The sequence below is a fragment of the Eptesicus fuscus genome, chromosome 13 (genome assembly GCF_027574615.1).
Source record: "Eptesicus fuscus isolate TK198812 chromosome 13, DD_ASM_mEF_20220401, whole genome shotgun sequence".
Classification (NCBI taxonomy): domain Eukaryota; kingdom Metazoa; phylum Chordata; class Mammalia; order Chiroptera; family Vespertilionidae; genus Eptesicus; species Eptesicus fuscus.
The window spans coordinates 42,523,305-42,539,195 of record NC_072485.1 but is presented as its reverse complement, the minus strand read 5'-3'; the positions used below and the strand labels follow the sequence as shown (position 1 = coordinate 42,539,195).

At 44.0% G+C, this 15,891-nt stretch overlaps 1 protein-coding gene across 7 annotated transcripts in view; it reads right to left on the bottom strand.

Moving 5' to 3' along the window:
• STIM1 (stromal interaction molecule 1) overlaps positions 1-15,891 on the bottom strand; it is a 214,981-nt gene that overhangs the window by 17,603 nt on the left and 181,487 nt on the right. For all 7 annotated transcript variants that reach the window (XM_054724794.1, XM_008149912.3, XM_054724796.1 and 4 more), the window contains exons 5-7: positions 14,129-14,244; positions 4,884-5,061; positions 693-870 (exon numbers count right to left, since the gene is read on the bottom strand). In XM_054724794.1, coding sequence (XP_054580769.1) covers positions 693-870; positions 4,884-5,061; positions 14,129-14,244 — 472 coding nt within the window. The remainder of the gene's footprint in view (positions 1-692; positions 871-4,883; positions 5,062-14,128; positions 14,245-15,891) is intronic.

The following is a 15,891-nucleotide window of genomic DNA, read 5'->3' as shown; positions in this document are numbered from 1 at the left end:
TGCCCACCAAGAGACATGTGCAAGAAGGTTCACAGCACAGTGATTCACAAGAGGCAAAAAACTGCAAACAACGCAAATGTCCATCAGAGGAGAACAGATAAATAATTATAGTATGCAATGATTATTACTCAGAAATGGAAATAAGCCAGAAATCACTTTATGCAATAACATAAATAACTCTTACAGACATAATGTTGAAAGAAACCAAACACACAAGAATATATACCATATAATGCCATTTATATGAAGTTCAAAATCAGATGAAACTAGTCTGGTTTAGAGATGTTGACCATAGTACTTTTGGAAGGAATAGTGACAGTTGACAGGGAAAGGCAAAAGTGAGCCTTCTGGGGTGTTTAAAAGATTCTGTGTTTTGATCTGAATGGTGGTTACACAGGTATATGCACAAGTAAAAGCTTGCCAGATGTATACTTATAATCTCTACACTTGAATCCATGTAAATACCTCAATAAAAAAAAGAACAAAATCATTGTTCTCACCTGTTACCCACTGTTCTTTGAAAATCAGTGACCATTTTTTTGCAACTTTCCCACTATTCTTGCTGGTAAGAGTCTAGTAACTCTTCAAGATATTCTTTGAGCCATATTCAAAGTCCTCACACACGAAACTTTTCGTCCAGACTTTTGGGCCCTGCCCTTACCCATTGTGTCCAAGAATGTGTAGTCTCCTACCTGCTCCAGCTCCTCCTCAGCATATTTTTGGCGACTCCGCTCATTTTCAGTGCCCTCCCGCAGCTCCTTCAGTCGCTGGGCTTCCTGCTTGGCAATGTTGATCTCATCTCGCAGCTTCTTCTCCAGATGGACCTTCTCCACCTCCACTGTGCGGTGCTCCTCCTGGGCCTTGTGCAGCCTGGGGGGCGATGAGGGAGCTGGAGGAGGCCAGGCAAGGGGGTACCAGCCACCACGCCATGAGTCATGGCATCAAAGAGGAAACTGAGGGCTCCAGCACTCAGCACATATTCTCCTTATTCTGCTGACTCTCTGGCTCTAAGTTAGTTCAGTGCCAACAGAAACCAGTCATTACCACAATTCTTATACTGGCCATCCGTTTGCTGCCAGTAATACAGTCTGTGAAGCTAGGTTCCCAGGTATTTGAATCCTTCCTCTAAGGTGTCTGACATGCTAAAATTATAACAACTACTAGTTTACGAGATATTTCACATTTGTCCTCCCTGCAGATAATGATATATTGTATCATTATCAGCTTAAAACAGGCGTGGATATGAAGGCTTGGAGAGGGGGAATAACTGCAGGTAGAAGTGAGACTAGAATTCCAGTCTGTATGATTTAAAATCCCATGGTTATTCCCCTTATACAAGGGTGTCTGGAAGGTTCAATATAAATGTAGATAACCTGCAAGCTAGACCAAAGATCCAGAGAAAGCCTGATGGCTGAGTTATAAACGAGGTGGGGAGATTTAAGGAAGGTGAGAAAGGAACCATTGAGCTGTCCAACCAATGCTTGTACTCCTGAATACCTGTTACCAGAAACATAGAAAAATTAAATTCATACCAAAGGGCCTAGGGAGAGCTTGGGAAAGCTCCCTGCTTCTCCAAGGCCTGAGTTTCCTTCCTCAGTATCTTCCATGGTGGGTAAGATCTCAAGAGCATCAGTTATAATGAAACTATATCCTTCTCCCCACCCACACATTCCCTCTGTTCACTGGCAAAATCTTCCATCCATCCAAGTAAGCCTCCTTCCTTCCTCTCATCTTTCTTCCACCTACCTATTTATATTCATTCATTCATTCATTCACTCACCAAGCACTTTCAGGTGTCTACTAAATGTCGAGCCCTGTGCCAAGCACTAGATATATGGAGATGAATTAAAAAACAGTCCCTGCCACTGAGGCACTCATTATCTAATCTAATTTAGACAAATAGATAACTGTACAAAATGTGATACGTTCCACAATAGGTAGACATATGAGATGTTGCATGAGCCCAAAGGATGGAGTGATTAATTCCATCTGAAAGAGTCAGGAAAGGCAAAGCATAGGCTACAACCCAGCAGAAAGAGTAAGATTTGCTAATCCCTCTGGAAGAGGGAAAGGACTTAACCTCTGTCAGGTCTTCCTACCTTAGTAAGAACCACCAAATTACCAGGAGACCAAGATAGAAGGGAAAAATTGTGATGAAGAAGACAAGTGATGCATGGCTTAAACTTGAGGTACAGCAGAAAAAGGATAGGCTACAGAACAAACAGGGCCACAGAGAAGAGCACAGACCACTGAGGTAGGTGAAACAGAAGAGACAGAAACAGAATTCAACCTCTAAAAAATCCCAAGTCCAGATTGGTCATCAATATCTGAAACCTCAAAAGATGTGGTGGGATAAGTGGGAAGGAAAGAGGAAGAAATGTCTAGGCTGCTCTCCTACTGCTGACAAGCTGCAGTCTTCTGCCCATTTTGTCCGCAGAGCAAAGGGAGTGTAACCTTTTCAAAGTACACACCAGGTGGCGCTAAAACATAACTAAAACAAATCAGAGGCGCCATTTCCTGCCCCCATATCCTCTCTGGTTGAATACCCTCCTTCATTGTATTCCTTCAAGACACAACTGCCTAAAATTACACCATTAGAGATTCAATTCTTCACAGAAATATTATCCTCTCTGAAAGCAGTCTCTTGAGAAAAGCTTATGATAGATCTGTCTTCATATAAGAGGGAACTCCTTTAAAGTAGAATCAAAACTGACCCACTTTTATAGTCTTAACAGGGTCTAGAAGAGATGAAAATCAATAAATAGTATTGGGAGCAGAAATTGAGCAAATAAAATGTACTATAAGGCCTTGCCCCCCCTCCATCTCTTCCAAAGAAGCTGAGCAGCAATCAATTAGCATTACAAGTAAGAAAACTGCGCAGCCTTACTGCCAAGCCCTGGCTCTAAGCAGTTATGTGACTATGGACAAATCTGAGTCTGCTTCTTCGTTTTTAAATGGGAATCAAAATTCCTGCCTGCCTCAAAGAATTATCTTGAAACTCAATAAAATCCTAACTGGAATGTGCATGTAGCATTACATTTATCTACCCAAAATATCAGGAACTTTGCAAAAAAAAAAAAAAAAAAAAAAGCTCTATGATGGCTGGCAGTGTAGGCCTATTAAAGTAAGGAAAAAGGGAGGAGGTGGCATGTAGCTCTGGACACTGTCAGAAAAGGATACACGTGTGCACACGTGTAATTCCATCTCTGGGGATATGTGCATTTGTTTCTCTGAGTGCCACAGTGGTCATTTAGCTCTGTAGGCCTTAGGGAGCAGGGAGGGCTGGGAGCTTAGTTTTATCCCCAAACTTGGAATGTCTCCTAGTTTTCATTCCAAAGGTCTAGATTCTTTGCCTTTGGAATAAAAACAGTACATGTTTTTCAGACAAAGGAAGAATGAGGACTGCCCAGACAGCAGCATTTAGCCCCGAACTGGCAAAGGGCAGGATCAAGGGGTCCACTACAGTAGCCAGGACTCAGCTCAGGTAAAACTCCTCCTTTTACCCCTAGAAACCCGGCCCATGGGAATGAATCTGATAGGACTGCCTTTACTGAGGCAGTACCCTGCGGGTGTCAAAATTCCTAGCTCACTATTTACTGATATATGAACCCAAGCAAGGCACTAACCCTCTCTAAGCCTTCATTTCTTCAACTCTAAGTAGGGATAACAATAGTACCTACCTAACCGTGTTGAGATTATTAATAACAATAATGCATTTAAGTGCTTAACAGTACCTAGCTCACAAGAAATCCTTTCCTTATCCCTCCAAAGAAAATAGTATCTATCATTAAAAAATAACACAAAAGAGCCAGACTTCATTTCCTTTTACATGGATTCCTACAAAGACTTCCAAACTAGAATCCCTAGTCTGCAGAGTAATTTTCTAAAAGATAGTCTTTCCTCTTCTCAAAAGCAAAAAAAAAAAACAACCCCAAATAACTGCATTGACTCTCTGTTGCCTTTTGAATCCTACTAAAGTTCTTCATATGAATCTTAAAGCACCAGGGTTCTGACCTCACTACATACTCAACTTTAACTATCAGGACCTCCCTACCCATCTTTCAAGGCCCCCTCCTCAGCATCCACATAATTCATCCCATCTCTGTGCTCTTTCAGTCCTTAGAGTTATCATCCCATAAGCTGGCACTGAATCACTGCACTAAGCGTGTGCTCACTGCTCCTTCTCATGTGTGAGTTTTGTTGCCCCAGGAGTAGTGAATTCCTTACAATTCCTAGCACAGTCCTGGTTCTTAGATATCAGGAAGTACTTGGATCAATTGGTACCTTTTTTCCACAACTAGCTCTTCAACAGTAGTTTTAAGCTAAGTTTTATTTAGACAGAATCCCAGACTATCAGAGCTAGGTCGTTAACATTCTCCTAGTTCGACACCTTCATATTACAGATGAGGAAATAAGTCCTAGAAGGGAAAGGGATTTACCCAAAGTCAACAACAAGTGAGTACTTATGAGATTTGGAAGGTATTAGGAAGACAGACTTGTGAGGTTTCTCTGGAGAACAGTGAAGAACAGTTCATTGTATCTATTTCTAAGGGAAAGGAAGGAAAGGTAGGGCAAAGCATAGAATGACCCCTAGCAAGCCATCCAACCAGGGAAGCTCAAGACTTCTGACAGCCACATATTTCTTCCTCTGAAGCTCAGAGAGAAAATAGATAGATATAAGCTTCTGCCCTGGGGAAGATTACTTGCCCATGCAACTGGAATGGCAAGAACCCGGACCCTCAATGCAGTTTTAGAAGGATGGCATACCCTGGGCAGCCATGTCAATGTGGTCCCAGGGACCAGGTAGCCCACAACCCAAGTAGAAACAGGAGGCTCCCAGGAGCTGGCAACACTGGGGCTGTGGAGAAGGGGCAAGGCCTTACCTTTCCTGAAGGTCATGCAGACTCTGCTCAGCTCGGTGTAACCCCTCCAGATCCTTCATCATCTTCTTCATGTGCTCCTTGGAGTAACGGTTCTGGATATAAGCAAACCAGCAGCCGCCAACACCAATAACAATAGACACCACCAGCATGAAGTCCTTGAGGTGATTATGGCGGGTCACTGCCAGAGAGGAAAGGCATGGTGAGTCAGGCTGCCCACTGCACACTTAGCCTTGCAGAGTCCACTGCACCTCCTCTTCCATGAAGCCTTTGTTTCTGTTCGTAGGCACACACTTGCTATACACTATTACAGTAAACTCTGTGCCTATTTCTCTGCTAAGTCAAGAACTAGTTTGGAAAGGATAAGAGGGCTCAGAGCAGTGGTTCTCAACCTTTCTAATGCCGAAACCCTTTAATACAGTTCCTCATGTTGTGGTGACCCCCAACCATAAAATTATTTTTGTTGCTACTTCATAACTGTAATTTTGCTACTGTTATGAATCTTAATGTAAATATCTGTGTTTTCTGATAGTCTTAGGCTCTACAGCAGCTAGCAGGGTCGCCTAAGACCATCGGAAAACACAGATATTTACATTAAGATTCGTTAACAGTAGCAGTTATGAAGTAGCAACGATAATAATTTTATGGTTGGGGGTCACCACAACATGAGGAACTGTATTAAAGGGCATTAGAAAGGTTGAGAACCACTGCCTTAGAGCAACACGGGAAACCTATTAAATCATGTTTCCCTAATATGTAGTGAAGAGGAGAGCACTAGTATCTTCTCAATACATGCCAGCCATCCCTGGTCTGCAGTTTTGGTCCATGTATCCAGATGCAATGGCTTCCATTCTACAGGGTAAGCATGCTAGGGTACATGAGCAGGTAGAAGGGGATGGCTGGTAAAGATATAAAGCCAAGGTGCTTAGAGCTTGTGATCTGGCTGTGGAACTGAGTTTACCACAGGAGCTGGGTCTCCTGGATTACTAGGCTATTATATATATATATATATATATATATATATATATATATATATATATATGGCAAAGTCCAAATCAGGTAAAAAATCTGTAAGTCTCATCTATGGAGAGCATTTCTAGGCTGTGGCTCCATCCACAGACCAGGTAGAACAGGAGTAGCTCAAGCAATTGGTATGTATAAAATAGTCCACATGCCAGGAATAGAGGGGCAGAGCTACCTGCTGAGAATGTCTGGCAGCAATTTGGTGAAGCGGCCAGGGCCCCAGCCACCACCTGGGATTCAGAGTAATAATCAGTCTCCAGAGCAAAACCGAAAAGCTAATCAAGGAATAACAGAAGATAAGAGCAAAAGCCATTTCCTAAGAATTTAGCCAACCAGAAGAGGGGCACGCCTGGAGTCTGACATTGTTCCTAGTATACTAGATCTGGGCCCAGGGACACAGTGCAGGAGACCTGAAAGAGATACTTAAGGAGAAGAGGACTGCTTCTGTACTCAACTTGGGATAGAGTAGCTGTAGGCTCAGAGGACCCCGGATGTGGGGGTCAGGGAAGGAAGGAAAGAGGGAATGACCTCCTGTGCACAACAGGTTACCCTCAAGTTGGGAAGGGGAAAGCAGGACTGACAGGATCCCAGGAAAGAGGTTAATGGAAATCCAAAGGGTCCCAGGTGGAGCCACCAAGCTAAGGAAGGGTCTAGACAGCAGAAAAAGACACATGAAAATGAGGCCGATTGAGAAAAAGTGTTATATTCATAGCTCCTCACTGAAAGACTGAGCAGCAGGACATGGGGAGGGTGTGGGATCAAAGGCAGATTAGCACATTCTATTTCCATCCAAGGGAGAGGAGTTACTAGGTCTGGGATGGGAGCCATGTCCTTTACATGTTTATGCCAGATTCTCACAGAGAAAACTAAGGGTCCTCTAGCAGCCATCTTCTAGCCCAGTGGTCGGCAAAGTCATTCGTCAACAGAGCCAAATATCAACAGTACAACGATCGAAATTTCTTTTGAGAGCCAAATTTTTTAAACTTAAACTTCTTCTAACGCCACTTCTTCAAAATAGACTCACCCAGGCCTTGGTATTTTGTGGAAGAGCCACACTCAAGGGGCCAAAGAGCCGCATGTGGCTCGCGAGCCGCAGTTTGCCGACCACAATTCTAGCCTCCAGGCAAGCCTACACTTCCATCCATACTCAACTCCTCATGCTCCTCCCTTCAGGCCCCAAGAAGAGATATCTCTGCAGCATAGTGAGTTGCCTTTCTTTCTGGAACACACCAGCCTCCTACACAGTCTCCTGTTTGTTAAGGACTGTTAACCTTGGCTTCCCAGGGGTTCTCAATTCCAGGGATTCTCAATTCTACACTCCTACAGAAAGTCAAAGGTATTCTTGCTCAACAAGACTCCATGCAACCAGCACCTCCAACACTTCAGATTTTTAAGGTGGGCATGCAGACAGGGCGCCTATCTATTCTACTCAGCCCTTATTCACCCTTGTCCAGATCAATTTGGAACAAGATGCTATTATTTTTTCCAGCTTCACAGTCTCATCCAAGTCATGAATATGAATTCCAAATGGCCAGGACCAAAGATAGGATCTAAGGCAGTGGTTCTCAACCTTTCTAATGTCGCGACCCACAGGTTGAGAACCGCTAGCAGAGTCGCCTAAGACCATCGGAAAACACAGATATTTACATTACGATTCATAACAGTAGCAAAATTACAGTTATGAAGTAGCAACGAAAATAATTTTATGGTTGGGGGTCACCACAACATGAGGAACTGTATTAAAGGGTCGCGGCATCAGAAAGGTTGAGAACCACTGATCTAAGGTAATACTGTTCCACCTATCAGTACTCGCTGGATCTCTTCAGTTTTGACTTTACTTAAATATAAAGCATCCACCCCATACATACATCCTTCTGCCTTGTCAAATGCATAGGTGAAGCTCAGCTATGCTGTCTGCACATTCCATGAGCAACCAAGTGTGGTGGGAAGAAAACAAGTCTAATATGGCTGATTTACTCTGTGGCCCTTGATCGTTACTTGTCTGTACACCAGTGCCTAGCACAGCACCGACTAACACACAGAGGCCCTCAATAAATATTTGTGGGATTGAGTTGTTACTGATCAGCCTCAAATGTGATATTTCCCTCTCCTTAATCCATATAAGAAAGGAACGGAAATAAAATAAATATACAATGTATCAGGTATTTATATTCACCATCTTTAATTCTCACAACTACTCTCTAAGGCAGAGTATTAGTAGTCTCATTCTATAGACCAGAAAACTGTGGCTCATAGGAGCAATGACTTGCTGGAGTTCACAAAAAGTGGCAGATCTAGGATTCAAATCCAGATGTGCCTGATTGCATGATCTTTCTACTACACCCACTTTGTCATGACAACTTTCATATTCATGCAGCAGGTATTGTTTACACTTTGTTACGTACAAATATCTCTCACCATGGAGAGGCCTATATCTCCTGATCTAGCCAGAATGTGACTTAAGAGTTCCAAGGCCTCAGTTTTCCCTCCAAATAACATCTTGGGAGCTGACTGTGGCCTAGCCATCAGGACAGGCCTTTAAAAGGTTAAACATAGGCCTCATGTAGAGAAATTCTGCCATCAAAGGAAGCATCCTACAAGTATTAAGAAGTCTGCGTTCTATGCTGTCCTCTGCCCCAATTTGTTATGAAATTCACTTCCTCCATCTGGATCTCAGCCTCCTCAGCTGTAAAATGCATTATCATAGAATTGCTAAAGAGATCAAATGTGTATTTGTAAATGAAAGCACTTAGAGGTGTTTTGGAAACATTCAGATGGACTTATCCAATAGATAATTAAGAATGTGGATGTGGAGTTTGAGGAAGAGATGGGAGCTGGAGAGGCTGATGTGAGAATTGTCAGGTCCCTTCAGAGGAGCCCTGACCTGAACCCCAGAGTCCTAAATAAAACTATGATGGTTAATTTTATGTCAACTTGACTGGGAAAACATTATTTCTGGGTGTATCTGTGAGGTTGTCTTCTTAAGAGATTAACATTTGAATCTGTAGACTGAGCATCATCCAATCATCCTCAGGCTGCTGAGGGCCTGAATAGAACCAAAGGTGGTGGAAGAGTGGATTTGCTCTCTCAGCTTGAATTGAGACATCCATCTTCTCCTGCCCTCTTACATCAGTGCTCCTGGTTCTCGGGTCTTGGGACTCAGACAGGGATTTACACCATCAGCCCTCTGATTCTCTGGCCTTTGGACGCAGACTTACACCATCATCTCCCTTGATTCTCAAGCCTTTAGAATTGAGCTGAATTACACCACTGGCTTTCCTGGTTCTCCAGCTTGACAGTGGCAGATCATGGGTCTCTTGGCATCCACAATTACGTGATTTAATAAATTCCTATAATAAATCTCCTCTTATTTATATCTATATACATATCCTATTGGCTCTGTTACTCTGTTGAACCCTGAATAATACAGAATCTATAAATTATTGTGTCAGAAAAAGAGGGGGAAATACAGAAATCAAGTTCTAGTCTATGTACTTCTTTCCATCATAATCCCACTCCGATTCTTCAGTTCCTACAATCTACCTTCCCAGCCCAGGACAGTCCACAGAGATCCTTCCATTCCTCTTCTCTGAACTAGGATCCCTGATCAACCCTCTCTTTGGACAGGTAAACATGACTTATCTCTAACTATCTCAGGGACTACCTTGTATGTTTTTCAGCTTTCATGTGAGTCACCTTCTTTCTGATAGTCTGCGAGTTCCTCAGGGTCAAGCACAAAACTAATTTATCTTTGTAGCTCCATACTTAGCCTAGAGCCTGACCAGAGCAAGTACTCAGCAAAGGCAGCGAGAAGAGGTTTTAGCCTAAAAAGCAGGGAGAGGTGGTATAATATAAAGTGCATGTGAAGGGCAAATACCAGCTCCTAGGACAGTGGTCGGCAAACTGAGGCTCGCGAACCACATGCAGCTCGTGAGCCACACGGTTTGCCACGCTGTTGACTAATGAATTTGCCGACCACTGTCCTAAAACATGAAGAATATGGCCAGCTGTCCTACACAGCCCCTACACAAGCTCAGCTCTCAGCATCCACCTCGCACCCAGGGAACATAACCTGGGCAGAGAGATGATGGAGTTTTCATGAGAACAAATGTGGTTGGCCAAGTGAACAAAGCTAACCCAGGAAAGCTGGCTGGGACCTGAGAACCCAGAGGGTGGCAGAATTCCTAGCCTGAGTGCTGTAAATAGATTTTAGCAAAATGAGGTCAACTGTTCACACAATCAGGCCTAAGGCAGCATAGGAGAGTATAAACTAATGAGATGCTGACATGTCAACAGAGTCAGGGGTAATGGTGAAAATTTTCAAGGTTCCAGTTAGCACTGAGAAGTGAGCCTCTAATCATGATCACTTTCTGGAATTCCCTCTCCTAATCTACTGCCCATAATACCCTGCCCCAAGCAGCTATAGATATTCATTCCTACCTGCCAAAATATGTGCTAAGAATTTCTTTTGTCATTTACATAGCCTTCTGTGCTGAGGTATCTGTTTAATCTGGAACAGCTATCCTGGGCCCACCTCCCTTCTGGTTATAGCCCCAATAGTGCTCTAATTGCCTCACTTATCCAAAGATGCTCCATAGGTAGCAGTTCTCCCCAAAACCAAGCTGGAAAGGATTTTCTCCCAACTCCCCTTAGTCCTGTAGCTCTGGCAAGGCCCAGCCTCCTTCTGAATAACTTCTAGCATATATCACTTGACACCTACTCTTTCCTGGCCCTTTGCTAAGTGCTGATGAAAGATGAACAAAGTTTTTCTACTCCCGGGGAGTTCCCAGTTTAAATGGTATCAGACAGGGAAACAGAATTTTATAAAGGAGGCAGGTACAACGGGCTGTGGCTTCCCAGAGGAGAGTAAGAGAGAAGGGTTGAAAATACCTGGGAAGAGGCTGGAAAGGCATTCTGAAGAAGGCTGGAAGGGTGAGTTGGAACATAACAGAAAGGAGAAAGAAGGTAAAGATAGAGGTGACAGACCAGAGCAAGCTTTGCCAGAGAGGCAGCCACTCCCACTTACCAAGGACTCTTCCCTATTATCTGAGTCACTGAAGGAGGAAGACAGGTATAGTGTTGTCTTTTCCTCTCCACAGTTTCCCCAACCCCAACAATTGCTTGGCAGGTCTCTCCCTGTACTCTTCTCAATACTCCTGCTGAAGCACCAAGGGCACAGTAGTCCCTAGCCAAGGACTGACCAGAGCAGGCATACTGTGCTGTACACTGAAAATAGTTGCTACCATTTGTTTAGAAGAAACTGGGGCATATAGAACCTTGGGAATATACTCAAGGTCACAAAACTTCTGAGTGACAGAGCCAGTTTACTTGATTTCAAGGCTGAAACTCTTTATATAATAATTTGTTTCCTCTACAGAAGTAGAGGGTAGGATTACAGGGCCATCTAGATTTTTTTGTAACTCCTGGCCTTTCATATAGAGAACTTAAGCTTAGGAAAGCACATTGATCTCTTTTCAAAACTGCCACTCACTGTGTGACCTTGTGTAGATTACAGAGTAGAAAAGAGCACTGAAATATAAAGACCGGGGTTTGAGTCATGGCTCTGCCATTTAAATGCTGAATGAACTCTAAAAACTCACCTCATCTCTCTGAGCTTCATTTTCTCTGAGAAATTATCTGCAGAGGAGAAAAAGCCCCCTCAACAAATGATCTGCTGCCAGAGTGAGACATCACCTTAGGCCTCCAACTGGACACTGCCTTGGGCCTTGGTTTCTCAGATCATACCTAACACCTGGCTACTGGCACAGTTAGGGCAGCCACACATGGGCCTCCATGCCTAGAGCCAACTTTGCAGGGTGGAAAAATCTGTAAAGAGCCATGTGCTGCTCTGTGGCCACATGGGGAAGACTGAGATGTCATCTACTATCAGCAAATGGGGACCCTCTGCTGAGCCAGTATGATCCCTTTTCCCTCTTCCCAAGCTTTGAAGCTGCTGTGAGTAGATGGGTCCTGCTCACTCAGCAGACCCTCCTGGCTACTGCTTTTAAGATTTCTCACACCTCAGACCAACAGCAGGCTTTTCATTAAGGTAGCCATGGCTGGCAGTTGTAACTGGCCCAGGTTCTCTGGAGTATTTATCTACTACATACCTTATGATGAGGCGTGAGAACCATAGCCCTAAGAACTCATCCAGGTGAAGAACACAGGTCAGAGCTAGCATAGGCCCTCATTCTAAATCCTGCATGGGCACTGGACAGGGAACAGCACTGGACTAGAGGTTTCAGTGCGTGTTCAGATGAGAACACAAAGCCTAGAGAGTGACACAGATCAAGCGATTCTTTGCAGGACCCCACCAGGCAGGGCCCCACCCTTGCAGAGTTTCCTGGCAAAGAGCTTCCTAGTATTTTCCTCAGATTCCAGCTGGCAATTTTCTTTAACAAGCATCAGTAGGCAAGTATAAAAACAATATTTTCTATCAGGAAAGCTGCTGGATTCCAAAATCTTAGCTCCCAGGAGTATACCCAGCTCTATCTGAGTCCTTGAATGAGAGAGCCAGTAACAGCCTTACTGACCAAGCCCATTTTACATGTGAGGAACTTGCAAGTGTAGACAGGAGAATTGAATTGCCGAAGATCACTTGATAAGGCAAGGGCCACAGAATTCCTAAAGGAAAAGGATATAGATAGTAGTAGGAAGGAACAGACCTCCTGTCTTTTACACAGGACCCTTATCAGCCAAAGGGTTTTCCCACAAAATTATAGAACATAGCAGCTGGAATCTTAAGGATCCATTAGCTCAATTGTTTCATGATACAAATTAGAAAACACATCCTGAGAAAAGTGACCTACACAAGGTCACACAGTGAGTGGCAGTTTTGAAAAGAGATCAATGTGCTTTCCTAAGCTTAAGTTCTCTATATGAAAGGCCAGGAGTTACAAAAAAATCTAGATGGCCCTGGCCGGTTTTTCTCAGCAGTTAGAGCGTCAGCCCATAGACCGAAGGATCTTGGGTCCAATTCCTGGCCAATGGCATGCACCTAGGTTGCAGGTTTGTCCCTGGCCCCTATCAGGGCACATGCAGGGGGCACCTAATCGATGTGTCTCACATGGATGTTTCTTTACCTCCCTCTAAAAAAATCAATGGGAAAAAAAATACCCTCAGGTTATGATTTTTAAAAAAATCTAGATGTACATAATAATGACGACCGAGATATAATTCATACACCCTAAAATTCACTCTTTTAAAATGTGCAATTCAATGGCTTTAGCATATTTACAAGGTTATACAACCATCAGCACAACTCATTTTAAAACATCATCATTACTCTATAAAGAAATCACATACCCACCAGCAGTCACTTCCCATTTCCCACCCTACGTGCCAGCTGCTTCTCTGGACTAGTCCTTGGCTCTATAGCATTCTGCTGCTGGCATCCTCAACTGATGCCAACAGATCTCAAAGGACGGGAGTGAACCCTAAGAGCCTGTTTGGTCAAGGCTAATTTTCTAAGAAATATTTGTTCCCCCTGATTTCACTTAGAATAAGAAAAAACGATGTCAGGCTCTTGCAGATCTTCAGGAGCTGAACCACTTAATTCTCTTGACTAACTCCTGGCAGAAGCGAACACCCTTCCTTAGGCCTGAGTGTGTCTCTATTGCTTCAGTGAAAGCCTACTTAGTACTCTTTGGTTGTCCAAGGACACAGATGTTCAACAATTACTTCATACATTCTGCACACCCACAGTGAGAGCAGGGAAAAGCGAAATAGCATTCAGCTCTTATCGGTTACTTTTATCCCTGAGCATAACTTTCATATTTTAGCCTTTGTGTTCCTGGCAGGTTGTTTCCTCCACCCAGAATGCCCTCTCTGGCCACCTGAATGGAATACAGCCCTACCCCTTCTTACAGGCAGAGCTCACCTGCCACCTCTTTTATAGTATGCCTCCTCCACTCCTTCTCTGGAATTCAGAAGCACTGTGTACCTCTCTAGAACATTCATTTTATCTGCTTAGGGCAGAATATGATTCATCCAGGTCTTCCTACAGTTTCCAGCACAGCACTGGCACAAAGCAGATGTTTCATTAATGTATTTAATGAATTGATGTTGATAACTGGCTGGACTAAAATGTAAAACCATTTAATATCTCAACAGCAGCAGGGAAAGTGGAGGCAGGTGTGCCTAGGAGACCCAGGACCTCAGCCCAGCCACCCCAACAGCCTTGGGTTCCATGGCACAACAGCAGCCCTTCTCTCCACAAGACTCACAGAGAGGAGGCCCGAAGAGCACTGTGTCCAGGGCCTTCAGCTGCAGCTTCTGCCGATGGCTCCGGTCTGTCATCTTTAGCACAGTCCCTGTCATGGTGGTGTTGGTTACAGCAAGCCTGTTGAGGCAAAGAGTAGGCATTCAGTTCTCTGCCAGCAAAGCTAGGAAGGATCCTGGTAAAACTCCTCACCTCTTCCAGGAACACTTCCATGACTCCTAGCTCCTGGTAACTGCTCCCTTCTGCATGCTAGAATACAGAGTCTATACCGATGGATCTCAGTGGTGAGTATGCAGAGACTCATAACATTTACCAAGAATTTGTTCACCCTTCTCCACATGTCTACCTCTCCTGAGTATCCTAGTCTCTGAGGATATTCATTTGTGACCATTCCCACAGCCAGGTGTAAACTTTCCATGTGCTTCCCCTTATGCGGATTATCCATTATATATCTGTCTCCACACTCACCATTTATAAATGCATTCTCCTGTCCAGTCCTTGTCAAAATGTCACGCTACATGACCCAGTGATTCTAGGGTCCTCTGAATCATCCTAATCCTAACCCAATTAAATATATTTAATGATGAATATATTTAACAGTCATAAAATATAAACCTGCTGATGACAAATACTGAATATCTTGTTAGCTTATACTTGAGTCACCATAATTTACTCCCAATCAGATACTGTAATTTTTTATGACCTTCAATCATATTGTTAATAATAACTCTAATAAGAGAGGGCCTATAAACAAGAAAATGACCTTGGAAAAATTGAACTTTGTTTCTCTTCTGCTAGAACACAGTGGGTATAGGAGGAGAGTCTAAGATATGAAAGGTTGAAAAGCCTCTTGTCTGGATCCCACAAGTGAGCACTAACTACTGTTCTAGTCAATAAGGTCAGAGCTCTCTTATTTTCTTTCTTTTCTTTTTTTTAAGAAATCTCTCTCTCTGTCTCTCTCTCTTTCTCTGCCTCTGTCTCTCTCTGTCTCTCTGTCTCTCTTTCTCTCTCCATACTCTACAGGTGCATGAAATTCATGCACAGGTAGGGTCCCTAGGTCTGGCCTGTGATCAGGGCCGATCTTCCCTGGCTGCCAGCAGCCGGCCCCGCCCCATGCTGCCACCACTGCTGGTCGCCCTCTGTGTGTGGGGCAATGGGGGCCCTGGCACCACCCGCATCCACTGCTACCCAACCCTGGTTCCCGGTTCCCCATCAGGCGATCAGAGCCTGCCAGCTGGGGGGAGGGGAGGGACTGAGAGGTTGGCCTGTGGGCTGGGGGCAGCTCCTGTGTTGAGTGTCTGCCCCCTGGTGGCAGTGCACGTCATAGCTAACTGGTCGGTCTGCTGTCTGGTTGATTTGCATATTATGCATATATATATATATATATATATATATATATATATATATGTATGTATTTCTGAGAGGAAGGGAGATGGAGAGAAAGATAGAAACATCAATGATGAGAGAGAATCATTGATCAACTGCCTCCTGCATGCCCCCTACTGGGAATCGAGCCGACAACCCAGGTACGTGCCCTTATCCAGAATCGAACCTGGGACCCTTCCGTCCACAGGCCAACGCTCTATCCACTGAGCCAAATGGCTAGGGCTAGAGCTCTTTTCAAATGCATATCTTTGTTTCCCCAGATAGAAAAGAAGCTTCTAACATCAGAGTGTGTGTTTATACTCCTGCCTGGGCATGCAGGAGCACCTACTTCCTTCTGTAGTCTGGGAAGCAATCAAGCCCACCTACAAGAGAGGCAAGGAG